At 39.9% G+C, this 25,327-nt stretch overlaps 1 protein-coding gene and 2 pseudogenes across 2 annotated transcripts in view; 2 read left to right on the top strand and 1 right to left on the bottom strand.

Moving 5' to 3' along the window:
* Positions 1-5,550: 5,550 nt before the first annotated feature.
* The window catches only part of PDE3B (phosphodiesterase 3B), a 162,922-nt gene continuing 143,145 nt past the window's right edge, over positions 5,551-25,327 (top strand). Inside the window, exon 1 of one of the 2 annotated variants that reach the window (XM_036257710.1) lies at positions 5,551-6,857. In XM_036257710.1, the coding sequence (XP_036113603.1) occupies positions 5,874-6,857 (984 nt within the window). In that variant the 5' untranslated portion in view covers positions 5,551-5,873. The remainder of the gene's footprint in view (positions 6,858-25,327) is intronic. The other variant, XM_036257711.1, reaches the window with a different exon arrangement.
* LOC118629205 lies at positions 9,720-9,887 on the bottom strand (annotated as a pseudogene).
* Positions 21,383-22,187, top strand: LOC118627526 (annotated as a pseudogene).

The following is a 25,327-nucleotide window of genomic DNA, read 5'->3' on the forward strand; positions in this document are numbered from 1 at the left end:
GTTGTCAAGCTCTGGGCCCAGACACCTCCACTTCAATAAGAGCAGTCTGCTTTTATTTGCATATTTCTTTTGAAAAGCATTTTAAAACCAAGGTTGAGAGGCAACAATGCAGAATGGAAACAGTACCCTTAAGAACTGGTAACCATTATTCCCTGCTTTTCAACTGCTCTGAGCAAATCCTTGGAGGCTGCTCCACAAACCATCCTGAGAAATCAGTCACGGGATCATGGGACAGTGGTAATGACTGGGCTGGGGCCTATTCCTCATCCAACACCTAGTATCATGCATTTCTACTTATATTCTGTGATAATAACTATAACTGAGCCACCAAAGGTGCAGCTGCTCTTATCCATTTAAAAAATTTAATTTTAGCCTGGCTGGTGTGGCTCACTGGTTGAACATCGACCCATGCACCAAGAGGTCACGAGTTCAATTCCCGGTCATGGCACATGCCCAGGTTGAGGGCCAAATACCCGGTTGGGGGTCATGCAGGAGGCGGCCAGTCGACGTTCTCTCTCATCGATGTTTCTCTCTTTCTCCCCCTCTCCCTTTCTCTCTAAAATCAATAAAATATTTAATTTTAGAAGGGAATTCCTGGGAATACTGCTCTAGAAATCAATTTGCTTTGTCTGGATTTTAGAGTTAGAAAATAATCCTATCTTCTTACAAAAAGATTGAAAGCACAAATACAAGGATGGGGAGTTACATTTACCAGAAGAGAGGGCAGGTGGGGTGGAGGATCAGAGACCTAATATGAGACCCATTTGGTATTTTAGTTTCTCAGTGGATGAAGGTTCAAGGAGAGAACAAGGGAATTCAATTTCCAATTCAGCAATGATGAGCACCACAGGTCTCAGATGAAGAAGTGAGTGTTCTAATAGTTAGGTTGAACCCAGTTATGGGACATCTCAACTGTTAGACATGTGGGCAGGCAATGACATCTAGAATGTCTGTCAGTGGGGTCCTTAGCCACTAGACTAGTGTTTAGGGGCAGAGCTTTTGGTCCTAAGACTGGAAAGACCTAGGTAGGGTTTTAGTTCTTCCACAATTAATGAGGGACATTGCCAGCTTATTGGTATGGGTACCTGACATGGAGAATGAAACACAATTTTCATGCTACAAAATGGGCACGTGGGAAAACTGGGTCTTTAGAGCTTGAGGGCAGGGACCCCATTATTAGAATATAGGAAGACACAGGGAATTGTACTGCACCAGAATGCCTCAGGAGTTGGGTGGCAAGCACTAGGATTTCATGTCACGAATCATCGAACTGGGAGAATAATGCTAGTGGAGAGATCATGGGTCAAAATGTGAGGGAAGGCAAAGTCAGCTGAAAGGCTGGGATAGAGTGCTGAGAAAAGTCAAAGGTATACTGTGACTTTAGGTCTTTTTTCTTCCACAACAGACAATGGTCATATATTCTCAAACCGAAAGACAAGAGCTAAGTAATTCTATTGGTTGTTTAAATGTGGCCAAAGAATAATTAGATAATCTGAACTCTAAGAAATGCAGCCTACTAATAATCTTTGACAAAGATTGTAAACAGAGAAGGGAGTTGCTATAAACATAGCTAGCTCATTCTTTTTGTGCATATTTTTAGTTAAGTAAACCAATGGTCTTCGGTCACGTCCTTACATTTTATTTTAGAATCCTTTCAGGTGCTGGAGTTGGTGTTCAGTGGCTGCACTCCAACTATAGGTTATTAAAAGAATTGGGCTTTTGGCCTTATAAAGACCCAGGAAGACAGCTGAAAGAAGACTAAGGGAGAACTGGGAAGTATGAAGTGGGCTTTACATTTTATTTTCCAGATAACAGTCTTTTGATGTAAATCCTTTTATTTTTATTTGCCAACACTGAGAGTTTGCTTTACTTTGGTGGTAGAAATAATTCAAAGGTTCCTCTTGGCAATCTGAAACATGAATCTGAAGAATGCCTATATGGGTTTATAGTTGTAAGTATACAAAGCACAAAGTTTATTGCTGTATTATTAATTAATTAATGTGTTATTTATTATTATTATTTTTAATCTAGTTTTGCCCACCCATGTATTTTGGACATACAGAAACAATTTTTTATATTCAATATTATTTTATATTAGTTTCAAACAATATTAGTTTTATATAGTGGTTAGGCAATTATATAATTGACAAAGTGATCCCTCCAATAATTCAAGTACCCACGATATTATTGACTATAGTCCCTATGCTGTACTTTATTTATTTGCTGTACTTTATTTATTTTTGTTCATCCTCACCTGAGGATATTTTTTTCTATTTATCTTCAGATAGAGTGGGAGGGAGGGAGAGAAAGAGAAACACTGATGTGAGAGGGACACCCTGACTGGTTGCCTCCCGCATGACCCTGACCAGGGCTGGTGACTGAACCCCAACCAAGGTACGTGCCCTTGACCGGAATCAAACCCATGACTCTTTGGTCTGCAGGCCGATGCTCGAAATGCTGAGCCAAACCGGCCAGGGCTCTATGCTGTACTTTCTAAGCCCATCACTATTTTGTAACCACCAATTTGTACTTCTTAATGCTTTCACCTTTTTCACCCAGCCTCCCAACCCACCCTTCCCCTGGCAACCACTAGTTTGTTCTCTGCATCTATGAGTCTGTTTCTGTTTTGTTTGTTCATTTTTTTTTTTTTTTTTTTTAGATTCCACATATAAGTGAAATCATATGGTATTTGTCTTTCTCTGCCTGACTTATTTATTTATTTTAATCCTCACCCGAGGACATTTTTCGATATTTTTTGTTCGGATAGAGTGGGAGGGAGAGAGAGAGAAACATGGATGTGAAAGGGACACATTGAGTGGTTGCCACCCACACGACCCAATCAGGGCCGGGGACAAACTGCAACCGAGGTACGTGCCCTTAGGGGGAACCGAACCCCGGGTCTCTCCAGACCGCAGGCCAACTCTCTAACCACTGAGCCAAACTGGCCAGGGCTGCCTGCTGTGTTTTACTTAGCATAATACCTTCTAGGTCCACCAATGTTGTCGCAAGTGGTAAGATTTCATTCTTTTTTATGGCCAAGTAATATTCCATTGTATTATATATATATGCACCCAACTGTTGTATCCATTCATCTATTGATGGATACTTGAGCTGCTTCCATATTTTGGCTATTGTAAATAATGCTACAATGAACATAGAGACTTCATCAAATTAAAAAGTTTTGCACAGCAAAGGGAACCATCAATAAAACCAAAAGACAACCTACTGGATATTCATTCACCAATGATACATCCTATTAGGGGTTAATACCCCAAATTTATAAAGAACTCAGGCAACTCAACACCAAAAAAACCAAATAATCTAACTTAAAAAATGGGCAGAGGACCTGAATAGATACTTCTCCAAAGAGAACATACAGATAGCCAACAGATATAAAAAAAAAATGCTTAACTTCACTAATCGTCAGAGAATTTAAAATTAAAACCACAATATCATTTCACACCTGTCAGAATGGCTATCATCAATAAGTCAACAAACAAGTGTTGGTGAGGATGTGGAGAAAAGAGGACTCTCGTGCACTGTTGGTGGGAATGTAGATTGGTGCAGCCACTATAGAGAACAGTAAGAAGGTTCATCAAAAAATTAAAAATGGAACAGCCTTATGACCCAGCAATTCTGCTTCTGGGTATATATCCAAAGAAACCCAAAACACTAATTTGAAAGGATATATGTACCCCTCTGGTGAGAAACCACAGCTTTTTAAGACTGGAAGGGACTTTAAAGGTCTTCACACTAAATTGTTTCCTTTTTCAACTGAGAAGAATGAAGCCTGTACAAGTTATGTGACTTGCTTGATGTCAAGGCGTAAATGGCTGGCTGGGCCAGAACTAGAACCTATGAAATGGATTTCCGGTCCACTATTATTTCTGTTACCATGCCTATCCTACCTCATATGACAATCCAAAGTATAAAAAACAACTTTTATCTGGATTTGTTCTAATTTTCAAATCAATTTATTATTTTCTATGAGAATTTGTAGTGAGCAAATTCAGTAATGCTGGTGCTACTTTTGTCATGCCCTTCTGTATAAGCTCAAAATGTATCCATTCCATTGCCTACTTCAATTTTTGACTGCTAGTGATGAGTTCTGTGCATATCATTTAAAAGATGTATTTGCTGAGTTCTGTTGAAACTAGATTTATAAAAAAAATTCAATTGTCATGGTGGAAAAAAGACCCTCATGGGTTTTTGGCTTTTAGGAGAAGCATTTGAATAATCATTTTGAAACTCTATTAAATATTTTTTTCTTTATCCAAGAGACAGAAAAGGAAACAGGATTTGGGTCTTTTTCCATCTTGGTCAAATTCTTAGGCTAATTTTTCAGTGATTTCTGCTATGTATGTGAACTATGACCATATACGAAAATGGTCTGTTTTAGGTCATGGCTGTGGGCAAAGATTAATTGGTGAAAAATGGGCCTGTTCGTGGGATTTACCACACAGTAAGTTTTCTCATCTCCCTGGAAAAATGTGGAATTAGCTCTTTGAGAAATGCAGCCCTGTCATGAGGTTGAAGGGAGAGTTTTGGTGGAGGGAAACACAGTTCACTCTCTAAAGCAGTTATGATTGGTTAGATTCCAGAGCAGTCCCTTTGGTTCAACAAAGTTCTACCCACTTTCAAGTCAACATTTTCTACATGTTGCTAGTTTCACTAGTAATTCACAGATCATATCTTATTTGGCTTCTGTCGTGGCACCCATCCAAACTGGGCATTGGTCTGGGAGAAGTCTCCTAATCCTCCCATGCCCCCTCTCTAGAACATGCTGTTACAGTGAAAGTCTTCGATGTGGAAATAACTTTGCAACGGCATAACTTTTCTATGCTTACTGAGTAGGATACAGATGTGAACTAGTGCGTATGGATGGCAAAGATGGGAAGTGGAGGATGGGATGTTAGTTCCTCGACTGTGAAGGTGTTTCCAGAGAACACTCCACGTGCACGCTCCTCCCTAACAGCCACTGCAAGGATCCTGGGCCTGCTGTGTTGCCCACGCTGCTGTTGAGGACAGACCGAGCCACTGTGATGAGGGTTTCTTCACCCTGCTGTAGGGTGGCTGCTGGTCCTTACTAGGTCACAGCTTGCTCGGGCAGTCCAAGAGCCCACCCTGAACCGGGATGAGGTTAGGGGCGGACCGCAGCCTCTCCCCTTAACTCGCTTTCCCTATTAGGCACTCCCCTTTGGGACCACAAACGACCTCTTTCCCCAAGATCCCAGTGGTGACCTGAGGGAGCTAGGCTGGGTGTCTATGACTTACCCCCAAAGGGAACCTGCGTGCCGGGGGTCCCAGGATGGTGGGCTTGCCCCCTTCCAGTCGAAGACGACCCCACCCGTCTCTCCCAGCCCTGGCCGCTCTCGGGTTCTGGCACATTAAGTCAGCGGGGGTCCCTGGCCCGAGTCCGCAGCGGGCAGCCGGGCTGGCAAGCGGCAGCGGGACAGGGCGCGGGCACGCGCGGCGGCGGGCGGGGCGCGCGCCCGGCTGGGGCAGCCGCGGGGGAGGAGCGCCCGCCCGCCCGCCCGCCCGCCGCTCGAGCGCCCAACGGACCAGGCTGAGGCCGTGAGTTAACTGTTGCAGCCCGCGGGAGTTGGGAGGCGACTCGGAGTCTCCAGTGCCCAGAGGTGCCTGAGGGAGAAGGAGAAGCCCCTTCCGCCCCTCTCCAAAGCCAGCATGTCGCGGACCCCGCCGCTCCTCCGCCTGCGCGGCGGGGACCCCGGGCCGCGGCGGCGGGCGCAGCCCTAACGCGCTACGGAGCCGGGGGGCGCCCCGAGCGCGGGGGCAGGGGGCGAGGGAGTGCCAGCGGCCCCTGTGGTCCTAGTTGGGCGGGCTGAGCCCCGCGGCCACCCCCGTTCCCAGCCATGAGGAGGGACGAGCGAGACGCCAAAGCCATGCGGTACCCGCAGCCGCCGGACGGGGCCGGCTCGCCCCCCGAGAGTCTGAGGAACGGCTACGTGAAGAGCTGCGTGAGCCCCTTGCGGCAGGACCCTCCGCGCGGCTTCTTCTTCCACCTCTGCCGCTTCTGCAACGTGGAGCTGCTGCTGCCGCCGCCGCCGGCCTTCCCCCAGCAGCCGCGGCGCGGCTCCCCCTTCTCCGGGGCGCGCCTCGCGCTGGGCGCCCTGGCCGCCTTTGTCCTCGCCCTGCTGCTCGGCTCGGGACCCGAGAGCTGGGCTGCCGCGGCCGCCCGCCTGCGGACCCTGCTGAGCGTCTGCTCGCTCAGCCTCAGCCCCCTCTTCAGCATCGCCTGTGCCTTCTTCTTCCTCACCTGCTTCCTGACCCGGGCCAAGCGGGGCCCCAGCCCGGCCCGGGGCGGCAGCGGCGGCTCCTGGTGGCTGTTGGCGCTGCCCGCCTGCTGTTACCTGGCGGACTTCTTGGCGTGTCAGTGGTGGTCTTGGCCTTGGGGGGACGGAGACGCAGGGGCCCGGGCCCTGCACACGCCCCGGGCGGCGGCGGGCAGGTTGATCGTGGTGCTGAGCTGTGTGGGCTTGCTGACGCTCGCGCGCCGGGGGAGGCTCCAGCACAGCATCCTGGTGCTGCTGCTCTCCAGCTTCGTCTGGTGGGTCTCCTTCACCAGTCTCGGCTCGCTGCCGTCAGCCCTGCGGCCCCTGCTGTCCTGCCTGGTCGGGGGCGCCGGCTGCCTGCTAGCCCTGGGGCTGGAGCACTTCTTTCAAATCAGGGAAGCTTCCCATCATCCCCGGTTGTCCAGTACCGCGGAAGAAAAAGTGCCTGTGATCAGACCCCGCAGGAGGTCCAGCTGCGTGTCGTTCGGAGAAACTTCGGCCAGTTACCAGGGCAGCTGCAAAATGTTCAGGAGACCGTCGTTGCCTTGCATTTCCCGAGAACAGGTACGTTAGCAGAAAGCAAGGTTTGCTAAGGAAGTGAGCGCGGTCTTGTCGCTTCAGTTCCTGCGTTGAATTCGCGTGTATGAAAGCATGGTCACGTCCAGGGAGAAAAAAAAGTTTTATTCTGGAAAGAATTCCTAAAATACAGGAGGAAGCTTTTTAGAAATACAGAAGTACCTTTTGTGAAATAGTCGACTAATTACATTCCAGTTTAAAAAGACTTTGTTTATGCGGTGGATGAGTTCTCAGAAGAACAAATTATTTGCGGTTTAATAGATTACTACTCCCACCTTGGCATGCTCTGATGTACATCTTTTTAGTGCCGTTTGTCTGTTGCTGTTACCCCAGAGGTAACAGACAGCCATTAGAATGAGTGAATAGACATGAATTTGAAGCAGTGTGGTTTTATTATTTTTGGTATTTGAGAGGAAGAATTTGAGATCTTATGAACATGGATGAATTTTGAAACCGAGACTAGTTAATAGATGAGAAGACTGTTGGAAATAATTTTTAAGAGACCTCCCCCAACCCTAATTACAGCAATATAGGCTAATATCTTTTACAGACTAACTCATTGTGGTGTGCATCTGTTGCCTAATGAGGAGAATGTTGTAACAAATGAACCTTTAAACTTATGTCTGGAAAGATGCCAAAAGCATTTCCAGTTTTTTGTGGGTTTTTTTTTTTTTTCTGTAGTCTTACATGTTTTTGTTTTTTTAAAAAGGAATTGAAGCCAGTATGAGGGAACGAACTTCTATCTATCTTTATATAGCCTTGGAAAATCTTACCTCTTCTACATCATAAAGAAATTCAACAAGTATAGCTACTGTTCACTGAGCATTTACTAAGTACAAAATGCTTTACATATATTAAAATCCTCACAAGAACCCTGTGTGGTGGTGACATTAGCTCAATTTAGAGATGAGCAGTATGAGTTTTTTAGATTTGACCCTACTTCACGCATCTAGTCAGTGACAGTGCTGGGATTTGAACCTAGACTTTTCAGTTTTCATTGTCTTGTTCTAAGCAACTAAAAGGATGAGTGTAGAGGTTTTACATAGAGAGTAGGAGTTTATACTATTGGTTTTTCAGACTTTTTCATTGGTGATGCTTTACACTGGATGTTTGTTTGAAACAAAACTTTCTTATTCTTATTACATCTGATGTTCTCTTCTCTTCAAAGTAATCGACAAATCACTACATTGATTTTATGACATGTTTAACACTAGCTGTAGTGTTCCAATGAGACCACACTTTTCTTCTTGAAAAGTTTTCTCAGAGGCCGCTTTTGTGGCCTGTAGTTATTTGGCCAAATAGTTGGAAAAAAAATTGTTCAAAAATGTTATGCCTTTTGTTTTCTCATTTTACTGCCAGTGCTTAGAAAACTGTGTATCAGAAGAAAAATTGTTGTGAGATTAACTGTAGAGCAAAGTAATAGCTGTTTTCTTAGAACGCCATACCATTTAATGGTTGACAATATGTGAATAGATTGCATTTCCAACACCGGAAAAGTGTTTTAGCATAGTCTCATCACTTTCGTAGATAATTTTCCTGAATTTAACAGCATTACAGTTTAACATATTTTCATTGTGATCTGTTGGTATAGTCAATTGTGGCTGTCCTCTTGTAAATTGAAAATTCCTGGTTTTCTCAATTCTAGTCTGGTGGCTTTGTCCATCACAGCACCCTTTTTCAACCTTTAACTAATAGCAGTGTTGTTAGCTAAATAGCTTCATTTATTATTTGCAATTCGTGCTTTTACAAAGGGCATATTATCTTATTGCAGAAAACTCTTATTCACATTCCACTATGAATAGGAACATTTTTGGGGTCTTAAATACATGCTAATAGTTTAAGGGTTCATACATTGTTACTTACTGTTTGGTGTCATAAAATAATACTATTTTGGTATTACTAAAAATTATGATATATATTTTGATTTAACAGAGATTGTACTAAGAAGTTTCACTTATGCTTGTTCCTGAAGTTTAACAGTGAGTCTTTGGTTTTGTTTGCATGTATATTATGTTAAAGAAATGAAGAGGAAACCAGTGCTTTTAAGGAAGTAGAAGATCAAAAGACTTGCTAATTTTCTAAGTGATAAATTTTGTATATGACAAATGTAATGTCACTTATTGTTTCAAAAAAGTGAAGGGAGACCAAAAAATTTTTAGTAGAACCTAATGTAGGGGGAAATGCCCTGGATTCATAGGTGGAGGATTGAGAGTTAGGTCTTGGCTCTACGGTGTAATTTTGGAAAAGTCAGTGAATCTTTTGAGCCTCAGTATCCTCTCAAGTCAGGGATCCCAAAAGATGAATTCTGTAATAACCTTCCAATTCTAAATTCATTTCTTTTAGTTAGATTATACTTTTTTTGTAAGGTATAAGTAAACATCACAAATTAGTTTTTGAAATTTTACTTAAATGTTAAATGTTGATATGGTAACCTGTATTTTCCAAGATGTAACGATTGGAAAAGGTGAGCAAATGTTCTTTATTTTTGAATAGAGAACTTTAAAAATTATATGTGGATTCATTTTTGGATTGATAACATTATTATACTTTTATTTCCTTAAGAATTTTATAAACATTTTTGAAAAACAATTAGAACTCATATCAATCTAAATATTTTATTTGAGAGTAGGTTTAGAATAATTTTTAGTTTTGGGGATATTAGGTTAGGTACCGTGTTGAAAAATAATGGCATATGTTTGTAAAACATTTGATTTTCATAATTAAATTTATAGTACTTGATGTAAATTATATATCTGTATGCACACATATATATGTATCAGTTCTTAACTAAGTTTTTTTTGTTGTTGTTGCCAAGCATTTAGAGATTTAAAGTTGATTTATTTATTTATTTTTTGGTGCACGGTTCCCGGAGGTACTGCAGTACTGGGTCAATGCATGGAGTCTCCCTGCTCCAAAAACCCATTTCATATATTGTCGTAGGACAGAGGACATTATCAGATATTAAACTGAAAAGAACAGATACTACACTTGATCTTAGCCAAAAAGCCAAGAAGTGATAGGGATTTAAAGTTTAAATCTAGTTATTGGTGAGTTAATGGAAAGATGCACTTAAGTTTGTAGTATATTTACCAGGAGTCAGTTAAACTGAATAGGAAGTTTGGGAAAAAAAAAATTAGTTGTCTGCATAGACACTGTGACCAGAATTTAACAAATTACACTTCTAAGACATTTTATTTGTATATTCTGTAATGAAGTTTTCAGCCAGATCATTCTGTTTGTGATAGACTAGGTAAATACAAGGTTTTGAAAGTCCTAAGTTAGTGTGTGAGATATTTTTCTATACCTAAAATACTAAGTGCTTTCTAAATGGTTAGGTAAATATTTTAAAATTCTGTGGCCTTAAAGCCCATAAATATTATGTAAAGTGTTAATTTTATTTGAAAAAGGTACACACATGTAGTATGAAGGCGTTTAAAAAATTATTTTAAAGTTTAAGTGATTATTTAGCCTCTTAAGGAATTTGCAAGGCATACCTCATTATGAATTTAAGAATACTAGAGTATTTGTGAAATTTATGTTGTGGTTTCAGTGAGTAGTGTTTCATTCTAATTTTACGTTAATATTTTGTGGTAAAATATCAGCATACATAATACTTTTATGCTCTACTTTGTAAATATTATATGTATTCTGCCATGAAGTTATTGTTCAAAAACACAGATTTGATCAAATCACTTGTTTTGTTTAAAAAACCTCTTATGATTTTTCATTGTCCACAGGATAACATGGACAATGACCTTGAACCTTGCTTGCAAAATCCTTTATAACCTGCTCTTAGCTTTTTTGTTTGTTTTGTTTTTTTAAAAAACATCTAGGACTTTGGGACACTCCCTCCCCCATCCATCCTTGGCTCTAGCTATTGAAGGACTGCTTATTGTTGTTGACTTGTATATTTTTTTCTTTTGCTTTTACTATTCACACTGCTTGAAATCTCCTTTAAGGAACAAGTAAATTAAGAAGTCTTTAGACAGTACAGTGATACTCAAATTAATGTGTAAACTGAGAAAAAAAATCCAATATAGCAGAATTGGCCATTTTTAAAAATAAAAGTTGACAGATCATGTGATGGGTGATAGAAGATTTTCATTATATCTCATGAAATAGTAACATCTCCATAGTTTATATTTTCCCACACTGAGTAGGAAGTAAATAGGGCCAACCATAAGTAAAACTGTAAAGTTTATTTTCATTGTCCTCAGACTTTTTATCCGCCTCAGTGGCAGGCCTTTCTCTGATTCTCTTTTTCTTTTCCCTTGCAGTTACCAAGTCTGCCTGTTTCTCTGGCACATTCCCCTGCCTTCCTACACCCCATCCAAACAGGAAGAATCTATCCTTGCTAAAAACGTTCATTTCAACCTAAATATGTTTGTATAGATATAGAAAAGAGAGATTCAGAGTTTATTTAAATGGAAATCTCAATTTGTAGACAGGAAAGAAATTAAACTCCAGAGAGATAAAAATATTGTCTCTAAGGTATGCTGTGAAATTTTTGGGATACGGGGACTAAAACCTTGCTAGGTCCTGCCATAAAGAGCATAAATAGCTACAGTAACATGGTTTTCCAAGGTTGTAATTAATATTGCCGATTATCTGATAAATGACACCCCTGGTTAAAGGAGTTTGTGGGTAAAGGTAGGAAAGAGAGGGGAAACAGAGAGAGATAGGAGGGACTCTTGAAATCACATAGTTCATAATGACCTTGAAGATAAACTTGGTCCCTGATGTAGTTATTTCAGGGTGACTTGTCAGGATGCAGCTGGCGTCAAGCTCAAGTGCCTTCAGAGGCCAGCCACATAACATATTTATGTCATATGCTGAAGAAGGAGGGGAGGGTAAGAAGAATGGAAGTCAACTGACTATTACCTACTTTGCTTAAATACATTTAATTTAAACAAAACAAATGGAACAATTCTGTTAGCTAAGGGAAGCTTGAGGAGATTTGAGTTCTGTCTGTGGGTAGTTCCTGACAGTTTATAATATTGGGTTGGTGTTCACCTTATTTAAAAGCTGATTCATATATATATATATATATATATATATATATATATATAAACCATATATATATAAACCATATATATATAAACCATATATATATAAACCATATATATATATGGTTTAAGGAAGAGAATAAAAGAAAAAAGAGTCAGGTACTCACCACTCATTTCCTTTGAAGTTCCCCATGTACATAACCTTTTTGTATCCCTTTCTCTCTGCCCCAGAGGCAACACATCTATCCTGATTTTTTTTTTCTATTCATTCCTGTGCTTGTTTATATAATTATAACACTCACAAATGTATTCCTAAAGAATCTGAATAATATGTTGTTAGTCTTTCCTGTTTTTGAACTTTCATAGAATCATAGTATATAAATTCTTCAGTAACCTTTTTTTTTTCCGTGATGTTTTTCTGAGATTTATTCAGTTTCATAATTGTAGTTCATTTTTCAGTGCTGTATAGTATTTCATTGTAATACCATAGTAAAATTTATTTATCTGTTCCACTGTTCATGGATCCTTGGGTGGTTTGCTAGTATGTAAAATGATGCCATAAAAATTCTTGTGAATTTTTTCCAAACTTGTACATCCAAAAGTAGAATTGTTGAGTTGCGAGTATGTGCACGTTCAACTTTACTGTGTGTAGTAGTCAGAATAACAGCACTCCAAAGATGTCCATGTTCTAATCTCAGGAATTTGTGAATGTTACCTAAATTGGCAAAGGGGACTTTGCATATGAGATTTTTAAGGACCTTGAGATGGGTAGATTATCCAGGATGATCTGAGTGGGCCCAAAGTAATCTCAGGGGTCCTTAAAAAATTGAAGAGGGAGGCAGAAGAGGTCAGAGGTGAAGATGTGACAATAGAAGTAGTGTTGGAGTAATACAATGTGAGAAAGATTCAATCCGCCTTTGGCATTGATGGTGGAAGAAGGCCAGGAAGCAATGCTGGCAAAGGCAGGGAAACAAATTTTTCCCTAGAGCCCCCAGAAAATAACAAAGCCCTGCCAAAATCTTCATTTTAGCCTAGTGAGATCTGTGTCAGAGTTCTGACCCACAGAACTGTAAGATAATAAATTTGTGTTGTTTTATTCCTCTGAGTTTGTGGTCATTTGTTACACAAAAGTATTAGTTTACATTAATGCATTAACTGCTCTAACAGTTTGCATGGATTGCTGTAACAGAGTACCACAAAGTGGGTCACTTAAACAACAGAAATTCATTGTCTAAAATTTCTGGAGCTTAAAAGTCCAATGTCAAGGTGTCCCTGAGGTTGATTCCTTCTGAGGGTTGTGAGGGAGAATCTGTTTCATGCTCGTCTCCCAGCTCCTGGTGGTTTGCTGGCAATATTTGGCATTTTTTTGGCTTGTAGATGTGTCATCGCCATCTTAGCCTTCATCTTCACATGGCACTCTCAGTATGTCTCTTCACATAGTCTTCCCTCTGTGCTGGTTTTTGTTTCCCAATTTCCCCTTTTATAAGGACCCCAGTCATATTGGATTAGGGTTCACCCTAATGACCTCATTTTAATTTAATTGCCTCTGCAAGGACCCTATTTCCAAATAAAGACATTTCCAGGTAAATATAGTTTTTGGGGACACAATTCAACCCATACGCGTAGCAATAGAAACTAGGACACTGTGGAAAGTTGAGTTGTTTTTCAAAATTGTACCATTTATACTTTTGCTAGTAGTGAATAAGAATGTCCTCTTTGATTCCTGTTTACTGACTTTAATTTTTGTTAGTTATGTGGGTGTTTCTTTGTGATTTTAATTTTAATTTTCTTAATTACTAGTAAGTCTGAGTAAGTTTTATGTTTATGGACTACATACATTTCTTATTCGAGGATTACTTTTTCATGTCTTTTGCCCTTTTAAAAATTGGGTGGTTTGTTTTTTTCTTAATAATTCATGAGTTCTTTAAATATTTTGGACATTAATCTTTTATTGGTTATTTGGGTTGCACATTTCTTCTCCCAGTTTTTATGGTGCCGTTTGATAACCGAAATTCTTAATTTCAATGTCAAATTCAGTAGTCTTTTTCTTTAATGTTAAGACTCTTTGTGTCTTGTTTTAAAAACCTTTCCCTGTTGGAAGTCATAAAATACACTCCTTTATTATTTTTTTAAAGTTTACAAATTTGCCTTTCAAATGTTGTTTTATCCACTTAGAATTGATTTGTATATGATGTAGAGATGTAATTTTACTTAATTTTTTTTTCTTTATTGATTTTAGATAGCGAAGGAGAGAGAGAGAGAGAGAGAGAGAGAGAGAGAGAGAGAGAGAGAGAGAGAGAGAGAGAGAAACATCGATGAGAGAACATAGATTGGCCTCCTCCTGCATGCCCCCCACTGGGGATTGGGCCCACAACCTGGGCATGTGCCCTAACCAGGAATCGAACCGGCGACCTCTTGTTGCATGGGTCAGCGCTCAACCACTGAGCCACACTGGCTGGGCAAATTTTATTTATTTTTAATGGAATTTATTGGGGTGACATTGGTTAATAAAACGATACAGGCTTCAGGTACACAGTTCTGCAATGCATCATCTGTGTATTGTGTTTTGTGTTCACCACCCCAAGTCAAGTCTCCTTCCATCACCATTTATCACCCTTTTATCCTCTTCTACCTCCCTCCACTACCCCTTCTCCCTGGCAGTTATCATACTGTTGTTTGTGGCCATGAGTCTGTCCTTTTTTTTCTTTGCTTAATTCCTTCAACCCTTTTCACCCATCCCTCAACTCCTCCCCTCTGACAGTTGTCAGTCTATTATCTATGAGTCTGTTTCTATTTTGTTTGTTTATTCTGTTCATTAGATTCCACATACAAGTGAAATCATATGCTACTTGTCTTTCTCTGACTGGCTTAGTTCACTTAGCATAATATTTCCAGGTCCATCTGTACTGTCACGAAGGGTAAGATTTCTTTCTTTTTTATCGTCCAGTAGTATTCCATTGTGTAACTATACCACGGCATTTTTATCCACACATTTACTGACGGGCATTTGGGCTGCTTCCAAATCTTGGCTATTGTATATAACATTGCAGTGAATATAGGGGGTGCATATATTCTTTCAAATTGGTGTTTTGGGTTTCTTGGGATATAGTTCCAGAAGTAGAATTGCTGGGTAATAAGGCTGTTCCATTTTTTATTTATTTATTTTTTTTATCCTCACCCGAGGACATTTTTTTTGTACAGAGAGTGGGAGGGAGAGAGAGGAAGAGATAGAGAAAGAGAAACATCGATGTGAAAGGGACACATCGAGTGGGCTGCCACCACACGACCAACCAGGGTCAGGGACAAACTGCAACCCAAGTACGTGCCCCTAGCGGGAACCGAACCCGGGTCTCTCCGGACCGCAGGCCGACGCTCTAACCGCTGAGCTAAACCGGCCAGGGCCATTTTTTATTTTTTTGTGGTAACTCCATACTTCTTTCCACAGTGGCTGCACCATTCTGCATTCCCACCAACAGCACATGAGGGTTCCCTTTTCTCCACATTCTCACCAACACTTGTTTGTTGATTTACTGTTGATAGCCATTGTGACAGATGTAAGGTGATAGCTCATTGTGGTTTTAATTTGCATTTCTCTGATGGTTAGTAACAGTGAGCATCCTTTCATATATCTTGACCAACTGTATGTCCTCTTTGGAGAAGTGCCTCTTTCAGGTCCTTTGCCTACTTCTTAATTGGACCGTTTTTTTTTGTTGTTGTTGTTGTTTTTTGGTGTTGAGTTTTATAAGTTCCTTATATATTTTGGGTATTAAACCTTTATCAGATGTATCGACAAATATATTCTTCCATCAGTGGGTTGTCTTTTAATTTTGATGGTTTTCTTTGCTGTGCAAAAACTTTTTAGTTTGATGTACTCTCATTTGTTTGTTTGTTTGTTTGTTTATTTATTTTATCCTCACCGAGGACATTTTTTCATTTTTTGTTCAGATAGAGTGGAAGGGAGAGAGAGGAAGAGAGAGAGAGAGAGAGAGAGAGAGACAGAGAGAGAGAGAGAGAGAAAGAAACACTGACACATTGAGTGGCCGCCCACCCGCACAACCCAACCAGAACCAGGGCCAAATTGCAACTGAGGTACATGCCCTTAGCGGGAACCGAACCTGGGTCTCTCTGGACTGCAGGCCGACGCTCTAACCGCTGAGCCAAACTGGCCAGGGCTGATATTAGGTATTTTGATTTCTCCAACTTTGTTCTTCTTTCTCAAGATTGCTGTGGCTATTCAGGGTCTTTTGGTTCCATATAAATTTTTTGAATATTTATTCTGGTTCTGTGAAATACAACATTGGTATTTTGATGGGAATTGTGTTGAACCTATAGATTGCTTTGGGTAGTATGGACATTTTACTGATGTTATTTTTTCCTATCCATGAACACAGTATATGTTTCCACTTATTTGTATCTTTAATTTCTTTCTTCAGTGTCTTATAATTTTCCAAGTACAGGTCTTTTACATCCCTGGTTAAATTTATTTCTAGGTATTTTATATTTATTTTTAGAAGTAATTGTAAATGGGATTGTTTTCTTTGTTTCCTTTTCTGAGAGTTAATTATTGGTGTATAAAAATGAAACTGATTTCTGGATATTTATTTTGCATCCTGCTACTTGACTAAATTCATTTATCAGTTCTGGTATTTTTTTGGTGTACTCTTTAGGGTTCTCTATATACAGTATCATGTCATCTGCAAATAATGACAGTTTTCCTTCTTCCTTTTCAATTTGGATGCCTTTTCTTTCTTCTTGTTTGATCACTGTGGCTAGGACTTCCAGTACTCTGTTGAATAGGAGTGGTGAAAACAGACATGTTTTGTTCCTGATCTTAAGGGGGAAACTCTTTATGTTTTTGCCTATTGGGTATGATTTTGGCTATGGGCTTATCATATATTGCCTTTATTACGTTGAGGTATGTTCCCTCTATTTTCACTTTGCTGAGAGTTTTTATCATAAATGGATGCTGGATTTTATCAAATGCTTTTTCTGCATCTATTGATATGATCATGTTTTTAGCCTTCATTTTGTTAATGTGGTATATCACGTTTATTGATTTGTGGATATTACACAAACCTTGCATCCAGAATAAATTCCACTTGATCATGGCATATGACTTTTTAAGAGTACTTTTGGATTCAGTTTGCTAATAATTTGTCGAGGATTTTAGTATCTATGTTCGTCAGGGATATTGGCCTATGATTTTCTTTCTTTGTAGTGTTTATCTGGTTTTGAAATTAGGATAATGCTGGCCTTGTAAAATGAGCTTTGGAGTCTTCCCTCCTTTTGAATATTTTGGAATAGTTTGAGAATAGGTGTTAGTTCCTTGAATTTTTGATAAAATTCGCCTGTGAAACCATCTGGTCCAGGACTTTAATTTTTTAGGAGTTTTTTTTTAAATTACTGCAGTAATTTCACTAGTTGTAATTTATTTAGATTCTCTGATTTCTTCCTGGTTCAGTTTTAGAAGATTATATGTTTCTAGGAATTTATCTATTTCTTCCAGATTATCCAATTTGTTGGCATATAGTTGTAATATTTTCTTTGGTGTCAGTTGTTATTTTATTCATTTAGGTCTTTTTCTCTCTCTCTTTATGAGTCTGGTTAAAGGTTTGTCAGTCTTATTTATTTTTCAAAGAACCAGCTCTTAGTTTCATTGACCTTTTTTGTATTGGTGTTTTTAAACTCTATCTGGTTAATTTCTGCTCTGATCTTTATTATTTTCTTCCTTCTACTCACTTTAGGCTTTGTTTGTTCTTTTTCAAGTTCCTTTAAGTGTAAAGTTAGAGTGTTCATTTGAAATTTTTCTTGTTAAGGTAGGTTTGTAATGCTATGAATTTCCCTCTTAGACTGCTTTCTCTGTGTCCCATAGATTTTGAGTTTTTGTGCTGTCATTTTAATTTATTTCAAGGTATTCTTGACCTCATTCTTAACACATTTATTATTTAGTAACATGTTATTTAGCCTCCATGTGTTTGTGTGTTTTTCAGTGTGTGTTTTTTTTTTTTGTTTGTTTTTTTTTTCTTCTTGTGATTGATTTCTATTTTCATATTATGGTCAGAGAAGATGCTTCATATAATTTCAATCTTTTAAAATTTATTAAGACTTGTTTTGTGTCCTAATGTGGTCTATCCTAGAAAATGTTCCATGTACACTCGAAAAGAATGACTATTCTGCGGCTTTGGGGTGAAATGCTCTGAAGATATCAATTAAATCCATCTGATCTAGTGTGTCACTTAATGCCACTGTTTCCTTGTTGATTTTATGTATGTAAGATCTATCCACTGATGTCAACGGGGTGTTAAAATCCCCTACTTTGACAGTATTACTATCAATCTCTTTCTTTATGTTCATTGTACTTTACATAATTTTATTTGTTGGGTGCATAAATGTTTTCAAGGGTTATATTCTCTTGTTGGATTGCTTCCTTATCGTTATGTAGTGTCCTTCTTTGTCTCTTACTATATATAGCCTTTGTTTTAAAGTCTTTTTGTCAGATAGAAGTATTGCTACCCCAGCTCTTTCTTTTTATTTCCATTTGTATGCAGTCTTTTTCCATCCTTTCACTTATAGTTTGTGTGTATCTTTTGTTCTGAAGTGGGTCTCTTGTAGATGCCATATATATAGGTCTTGCTTTTTATTTCATTCACTAGTTAGTGTCTTTTGATTGGAGCATTTAAGCCATTTACATTTAAAGTGATTATTGATAGGTAGGTATTTTATTGCCATTTTATTCTTTTAACTGTGTTCCTCTTTTTTTCCTTCTCTTCCTCTTCTACCCCCTTTTCAGCATTTCTTGTAATATTGGTTTGATTAGAACAAACTCCTCTAGCTTTTTCTTGCTTAGGAAATTCTTTACTTCTTCAATTTTAAATGACAGCCTTGCTGGATAAAATAGTCTTGGTTTGTAGGTCCTTGCTTTTCATCACTTTGAATATTTCATGCCAATCCCTTCTGGCAAGAAATGTTTCTGTTGCAAAAATCAGCTGACAGTTTTATGGGAGCTCCCTTGTAGGAAACTAACTGCTTTTCTCTTGCTGCTTTTAAGATTCTCTCCTCATCTTTAACCATTGCCATTTTAATTATGATGTGTCTTGGTGTGAGCCTTTTTAACTTTGTCTTGTTTGGGACTCTCTGTCCTTCCTGGACTTGTGGGTATTTTCCCTTCACCAGTTCAGGGATGTTTTTGGTCATTATTTCTTCAAATTGGTTTTCGATTTCTTGCTCTCTCTCTTCACCTTCATGTACCCCTATGAAGATGTTGCTATGCTTCATGTTGTTCCAAAGGTCCCTTAAACTGTCCTCATTCTTTTTATTTTTATTTTTATTTTTTTGTTGCTCTGATTGGGTGTTTTTTTTCTACCTTGTCTTCCAAATCGCTGATTTGATCCTCTGCTTCATCCAACCTACTTTTTATTCCTTTCAATGTATTCTTGGTGTCAAAAATGGTATTCATTTCCAACTGGTTCTTTTTCATGGTTTATATGTCCTTTTTCATGCTGTTGTAGTTCTCCCTGAGTTTCTTGAGCATTCTTATAACCATTTACTTGAATTCTATGTCTGATTCATTACTTGCCTCCATTTTATTTAGCTCTTTTTCTGGAGAATTCTTCTGCTTGTTTTTGTCTCCCCATTTTGGCTGCCTCTTTGTGTTTGTTTCTATGTATTAGATAGGTCTTCTATGACTCACAGTGTTTATAGGATGGCCTTATGTAGTAGGTGTCTTATGGGACCCAGTGGTGCAGTGTCCTTGATCACTGGAGCTTGGTGTTCTAAGAATATCCCTTATATAGGTTATGTAGGCCCTCCTGTTGTAATTGACTCTTGATTGCTGTAGGTCAGTATGTATGTGGGATCATCCTTCAGGCTGGCCAACTGTGCAGTTCAACTCTGACCATGGCATGCAAACTGCTGTGCTGGTACTAACGACATGAAGTGGAATACACCTCATCAGGGTTTAGTGCCTGCTAAGATCTCCCTATTGATATGCTGTTTATGAAGCTTATTGGATCCTGCTCTGATGTTGTCTGAAGGTTGCCAATGGGTGTGTTGGTTCTGGGCTTCTTGGGAGGGAATTTGGTGTAGGCTAATGCCAGGTGCTGTCTGTGCCTGGCCATCAGCAATCTGTTTGGAGCTACAAATAATCCAGTTTATGGCTGCCTTATTGGGCTTGGGCGCATGTGTGGGAAGAACCAAACTGCACACTGAGGATGGCTTTTACCAGAACTGGGCCCAGAGACAGGTCAGCAAATGTCCCAAGGCACCCTGACAAGATATGCCTCTGTCTGCCATTTGCCTGTTAGGCTCATTCACTGAAAAAGCCTCTGGCAGAGTTGGGATGAAGGGGCTAGAGGATTACTTGTGAGAAGGCAGTGTAGTTTAGGCTTCAGGGAACAGGGTGGGTGTGGTCCCCACCCCAGAACCAGAGGACTTAATCTGTCCTAGATTTATCCAAATTCAGCAAGATGGAGCCACTAGGAGGTGGGTGAGTGGGGCCTTTGAAGCCAGAGCCAGAGTTTGGAGGGTGGGTCTATCGGAAGCCTGAAGGTGGTTCTAGCAGATCTCTGGTGAGTGGGGATTGCCAGTCAAGTTCACGGGAAAGTGGGGGAAATGGCCCCCACCTCAAAACCACATAACTTAATCACTGCTGCCCCCTGAATCTGCCCAGACATCTACCCCTGGCCAAGGCAGCTGACTCCACAGCAGGTCCTAAGTTCCACAGGGTGGGGCAACAAGGAGTCTAGAATCTGGGGTAATTGCTTTCCCCTAGGCTGATGCCACAGGGAGGGTTGTGCTCCACCCAAGAAAGAGGGTGACTGTAGTTTTGGAGAATGACTCAGCACAGGGATCCTGGCAGCTGTCCCTCAAACCCCGAGAGCCATATACTCCTTGCTCTTCTCAGGTGACTCTAGTCCTCTCTGCCCTTCCTCTGCAAGAGCCCTGGGTGAGTGGCTGTGAATGAAATTGTATGTGTTGGCCCTTAAAGAGGGTGTCTATATCTCCAACGGGCTCTGTCTCCCTTTCAGACATAAACCCTTCTGCTTTTCACAGCCTGATTTTATGTGGGCGCTTTTACCTGACTTTGGTGCTATGGGTTGAGGAGCCTAGCTTGGGATTTAGACTCCACGCTTCTCTGGTGGAAACCCCTGAAGCTGAGATACCCTCTGTTTTTGGGAGCAGAGCTAACCCTTTTCATATATCTGCCTTTTCTACCGGTGTTGATGTGGCTTCTTCAGTAAATCTTTGATTATAAGACTTCTCTTTAGTCTTCAGTTGGTTATTCAGGATGATGATTTGTTTGTTTTTTAATGTTTTTTTTTTTTTTTTTAAAATTGATTTTTTAGAGAGAGAAGAAGGGGGAGAGAGATAGAAACATTGAAGTGAAAGAGAAACATTGATTTGTCTCCTGCATGCCCCCTACTGGGGATCAAGCCTGCAACCTTGGGCATGTGCTCTGACTGCGAATCAAACTGGGACCTCTCAGTCCATGGGACAACACTTAATCCACTGAGCTACACCGGCCAGCATGATTTTGTTCTTTAATTTAGTTGTAATTCCATTTTGGTTCTGGGAGGAGGTGAATGTAGCTTCCACCTACTCTGTCACCATCTTGAAATCTAATCTCGTATTTTTATTTATATGGATATCCTGTTATGTCAACACAGTTTATTGAAAAGTTTATTATCCACTTATCGGCACTGTTCCCTCTATCATATATCAAGTTTCAATATATGTATGAGAGCGCCGGCCGTGGTGGCGCCACGTTCCCTGTGGTGGCTGCCCACAAATTATTTGGCTCTCGGGGTGGTTCCCGGTGACAATGGCGTTTATACCCTATACTCGCTGCTGCAGGCCGCCCTGCTCTATGTCAGTGCCACCGCCGTGCTGCACGAGGAGGAGCGTTTCCTCAAGAACATTGGCTGAAGAACAGACCAGGGAATTGGCGGATTTGGAGAGGAGCCAGGAATTAAGTCTCAGCTAATGAATCTTATTTGATCTGTAAGAACCGTAATGAGAGTGACATTGATAATAGTAAACTCTGTTGCAATTTTATTACTTTTACTATTTGGGTGAAGATCAGTGAGGGAATTGGAGACTCAGAAAAAGAGATGCCAGCAGAAGTTATTACTTTGGACTTTTTTGGAGTATACATGTCTTAGCTGGCTGTCCTTGGACTTGACAAAAATGTAAACGTGATGATAAAATCAGAGTCCCTATTTATCTGATTTTTAAAAATGTTGCACTTTATAGTTTCATTACAAAAAGATCAGATCAGCCCTGGCCGGTTTGGCTCAGCAGTTAGAGCGCCGGCCTGCCGGGTTCGGTTCCCGCTAAGGGCATGTACCTTGGTTGCAGTTTGACCCCAGCCCTGGTTGGGTCGTGCGGATGGCAACCACTTGATGTGTCCCTTTCACGTCGATGTCTCTCTCTCTCTCCCTCCCACTCTATCTGAACAAAATATGGAAAAATGTCCTCCGGTGAGGATAAAAAAAAAAAAAGATCAGATCATCAGAGGCAGTAACTATCCAGGATTGGAATACATTTGATTATTGACTGTTAATAAAAGTTCATGCAGTGGTAAAGATTGTTCAAAGAGTACAGAACTGTTGCTTCTGTGTTTTTAGAGCTTTTTCTCTCACTTCTCAGGGATGAAGTTTTTTTTTTAACTTTTGAAGTTTTTTGTGACTTAGCTATGGATGCTCACAGAATGATTATCCTCCTAGATAAAATTAAAGGATTTAAAAAAGTAATTGCTACATATAAATGAAAAATAGGTAATTGAGATGATTTTATTTTGAACTCCTTGGTTAAATATTTTGTCTATATTGTCTTGGCTATCAAAAATTCAGATTCAAATTTATAGCAGCTATTGAGGAGCAATACAATCTGAAGTATTTTCTAATTTTTGTTTTGATTTCTCCTTTGACTAATGAGTTGTTTAGACTTTAAAAATATATAATCATATTCAGGTTTTCTAGTTATTTCACTGTTGTTGATTTCTAATTTAATTGCCTTGTGGGCAAGGAATATATATGGCCTGACATGGTCGGTTTTCATAAATGTTTTATGTGCTTGAAAGTACTATGTATATTTTACTTTTTAGATTGAGTTTTTGTTAGCTGTCTGGTAGATAAAAGTTGCCCTTGTCAGGGCTTCTGTGTCCTCACTGACTTATTTATCTTCTTGATGCATCAGTAACTGGAGAGGGTATTAAAAATTTCACTTTAGCCATGGCCGGTTTGGCTTAGCAGTTAGAGTGTTGGCCTGCTGTCCAGAGAGACCCGGGTTTGGTTCCCTCTAAGGGCATGTACCTCAGTTGCAGTTTGTCCCCAGCCCTGGTTGGGTCGTGTGGGTGGCAACCACTCGATGTGTCCATTTCACGTTGATGTTTCTCTCTCTCTCTCTCCCTGCCACTCTATCTGAACAAAAAATGAAAAAATGTCCTCGGGTGAAGATAAAAAAAAAATCTCACTTTACAGGTGGATTTGTCAGTTTCCCCCCCATAGCTTGCTGTTTGCTGCTCCTGTTCATCAGTAAGTATATAGAGAATAGAAATAGAATTACTGTCAAAGGAACAACAGAGAGAGAGCACATTTCAAATATCTAAAGAGTCATTTTAGGAAAGTAGTAAAAACTAGTTTGCTCAACATTAACATGCATTTACTAATTGTCTTTTATATATGCCAGGCCCTGGAGATACTAATACAACAAGCAGAAGAGTCTGTATTGCAAGGCAATCACACGCTACTGGAGAGAGAGAATGTAAATGAATCATTACAATTCAGTGATAGGCAGAGGTATAGATAAGGTACCCTGGGAGCATTATGGAAGGATCAACTAACTAAACCTTTCCAGAATGAGATTCAGAAAGTCTTAAAAAGGAACAGTTGGGCTTTATAGTCGTCCCTTGCCACTTTGCGCTTCGACTTTCGCGATAGAGTGAAGCCGCAGAAATCGAAGCGGGAAGTGGTGAGGGACGACTGTGAATGAATGAAGAATCCTGCTTCTGGGAGATTCATTTATTGCGGTAGAGTCTGGAACTGATTAACCACGATAAGCGAGGGCTGACTGGAATCTTCACTGAAAGTTTCCTACTGATATAAAACAAATAAAAAATGAATTTAAAAATTTCACTTCTGTGACCTTAAAAAGCAATTTTCAAAATTTTTTTTTATCATAATCTTCACCTTACCTTAAGTATGTAGGTAAATATTTCTTAACAGACCACAAAGTCACAAAAAACATACGGAATCAAACAATCAATATTTCACTTTTAGTCACCAATCAATAATAACAACTAAAAAAGATGCCTAAATTCTGTACCAGAAATGTCAGTATCAGTGGTAAAATAATATAGGCAATGTAACTCAGGATCAGAAAGGAGGGATTATTAAAAGATGTAATAATTACCAAGTACTCACTGTGTGCTAGTCTCAACAATCCTATGAAGTTAAGTGTTGGGATCCTGTTTTGCAGCTTGGAACTAAGGCAAAGGAGTGAACTAAATATCCCCAAATAACTTAGCTAGTACACAGAAAATACCATAATATGCTACGTGCCATTTTCAGTATAAGCCTATAAAAACTCTCCCAGGTGAGCCCTGGCCGATTTTGCTCTGTGGTTAGAGCATCGGCCCATGGCCTGGAGAGTCCCAGGTTTGATTCCTACTTAAGGGCATGTCCCTTGGTTGCAGTTTGTCCCCGGCCCCAGTTGGGGTCAAGTGGGTGGCAACCACTCATTGTGTCTCTCTTACATCGTAGATGTTTCTCTCTCTCTCTTCCTCCCCCCCTCTCCCTCTCGCTCTATCTGAAGAATAATGCAAAAATGTCCTCCAGTGAGGATAAAAAAAAATAATTAAAAAAAAAAAAACTCTCCCAGTTGAAACAACTAAACTATAGGTTTAAACTTATTAGAATGTCTTTTGAAAGGAATCATTGATAAAAAAAATATGATAGCCAAAAAGAAATTAAAATAGTATAGAGGAAGAAAATCTTTTCCTTTTTTCCTTTCAGGTTTTTTGGCTGGCCTAATAATGAAATTGACATAAGACAGATCCCAGGAGAAAAATATGAGACTCAACGAAGTGACTGAACCAGCAATCTTTTATTTTTATACCTATGAGACAAAGAAACAAAGAATAATTGACAAGAGAAAGTGGTTTGGGCTTGGGTTAATAAATTGATGAAGCGACAAGGTTTATTTATACCTTCTTGGCTCTAAATTCCCTAGCTGTGGGGATAAGGATGTCTGTTGCCCTCCAGGTATAGGGGAAGTTATCTTTACATAGGAGATTTATCCCCTGCTTTCAGCAGGAGACAAAAGAGGGTCAGAGCATCCTTGCATTGGCTGTTTCTCAAATACCTTTAATTCAAAATAATCAGTATGCCAAAGTGGCATATTTTGGGGTGGCATAGTCTGCTCTCCTTCAGTAAGAATCTGAAGAGGTAAGCA

The sequence above is a fragment of the Molossus molossus genome, unplaced genomic scaffold (genome assembly GCF_014108415.1).
Source record: "Molossus molossus isolate mMolMol1 unplaced genomic scaffold, mMolMol1.p scaffold_m16_p_13, whole genome shotgun sequence".
Lineage (NCBI taxonomy): Eukaryota > Metazoa > Chordata > Mammalia > Chiroptera > Molossidae > Molossus > Molossus molossus.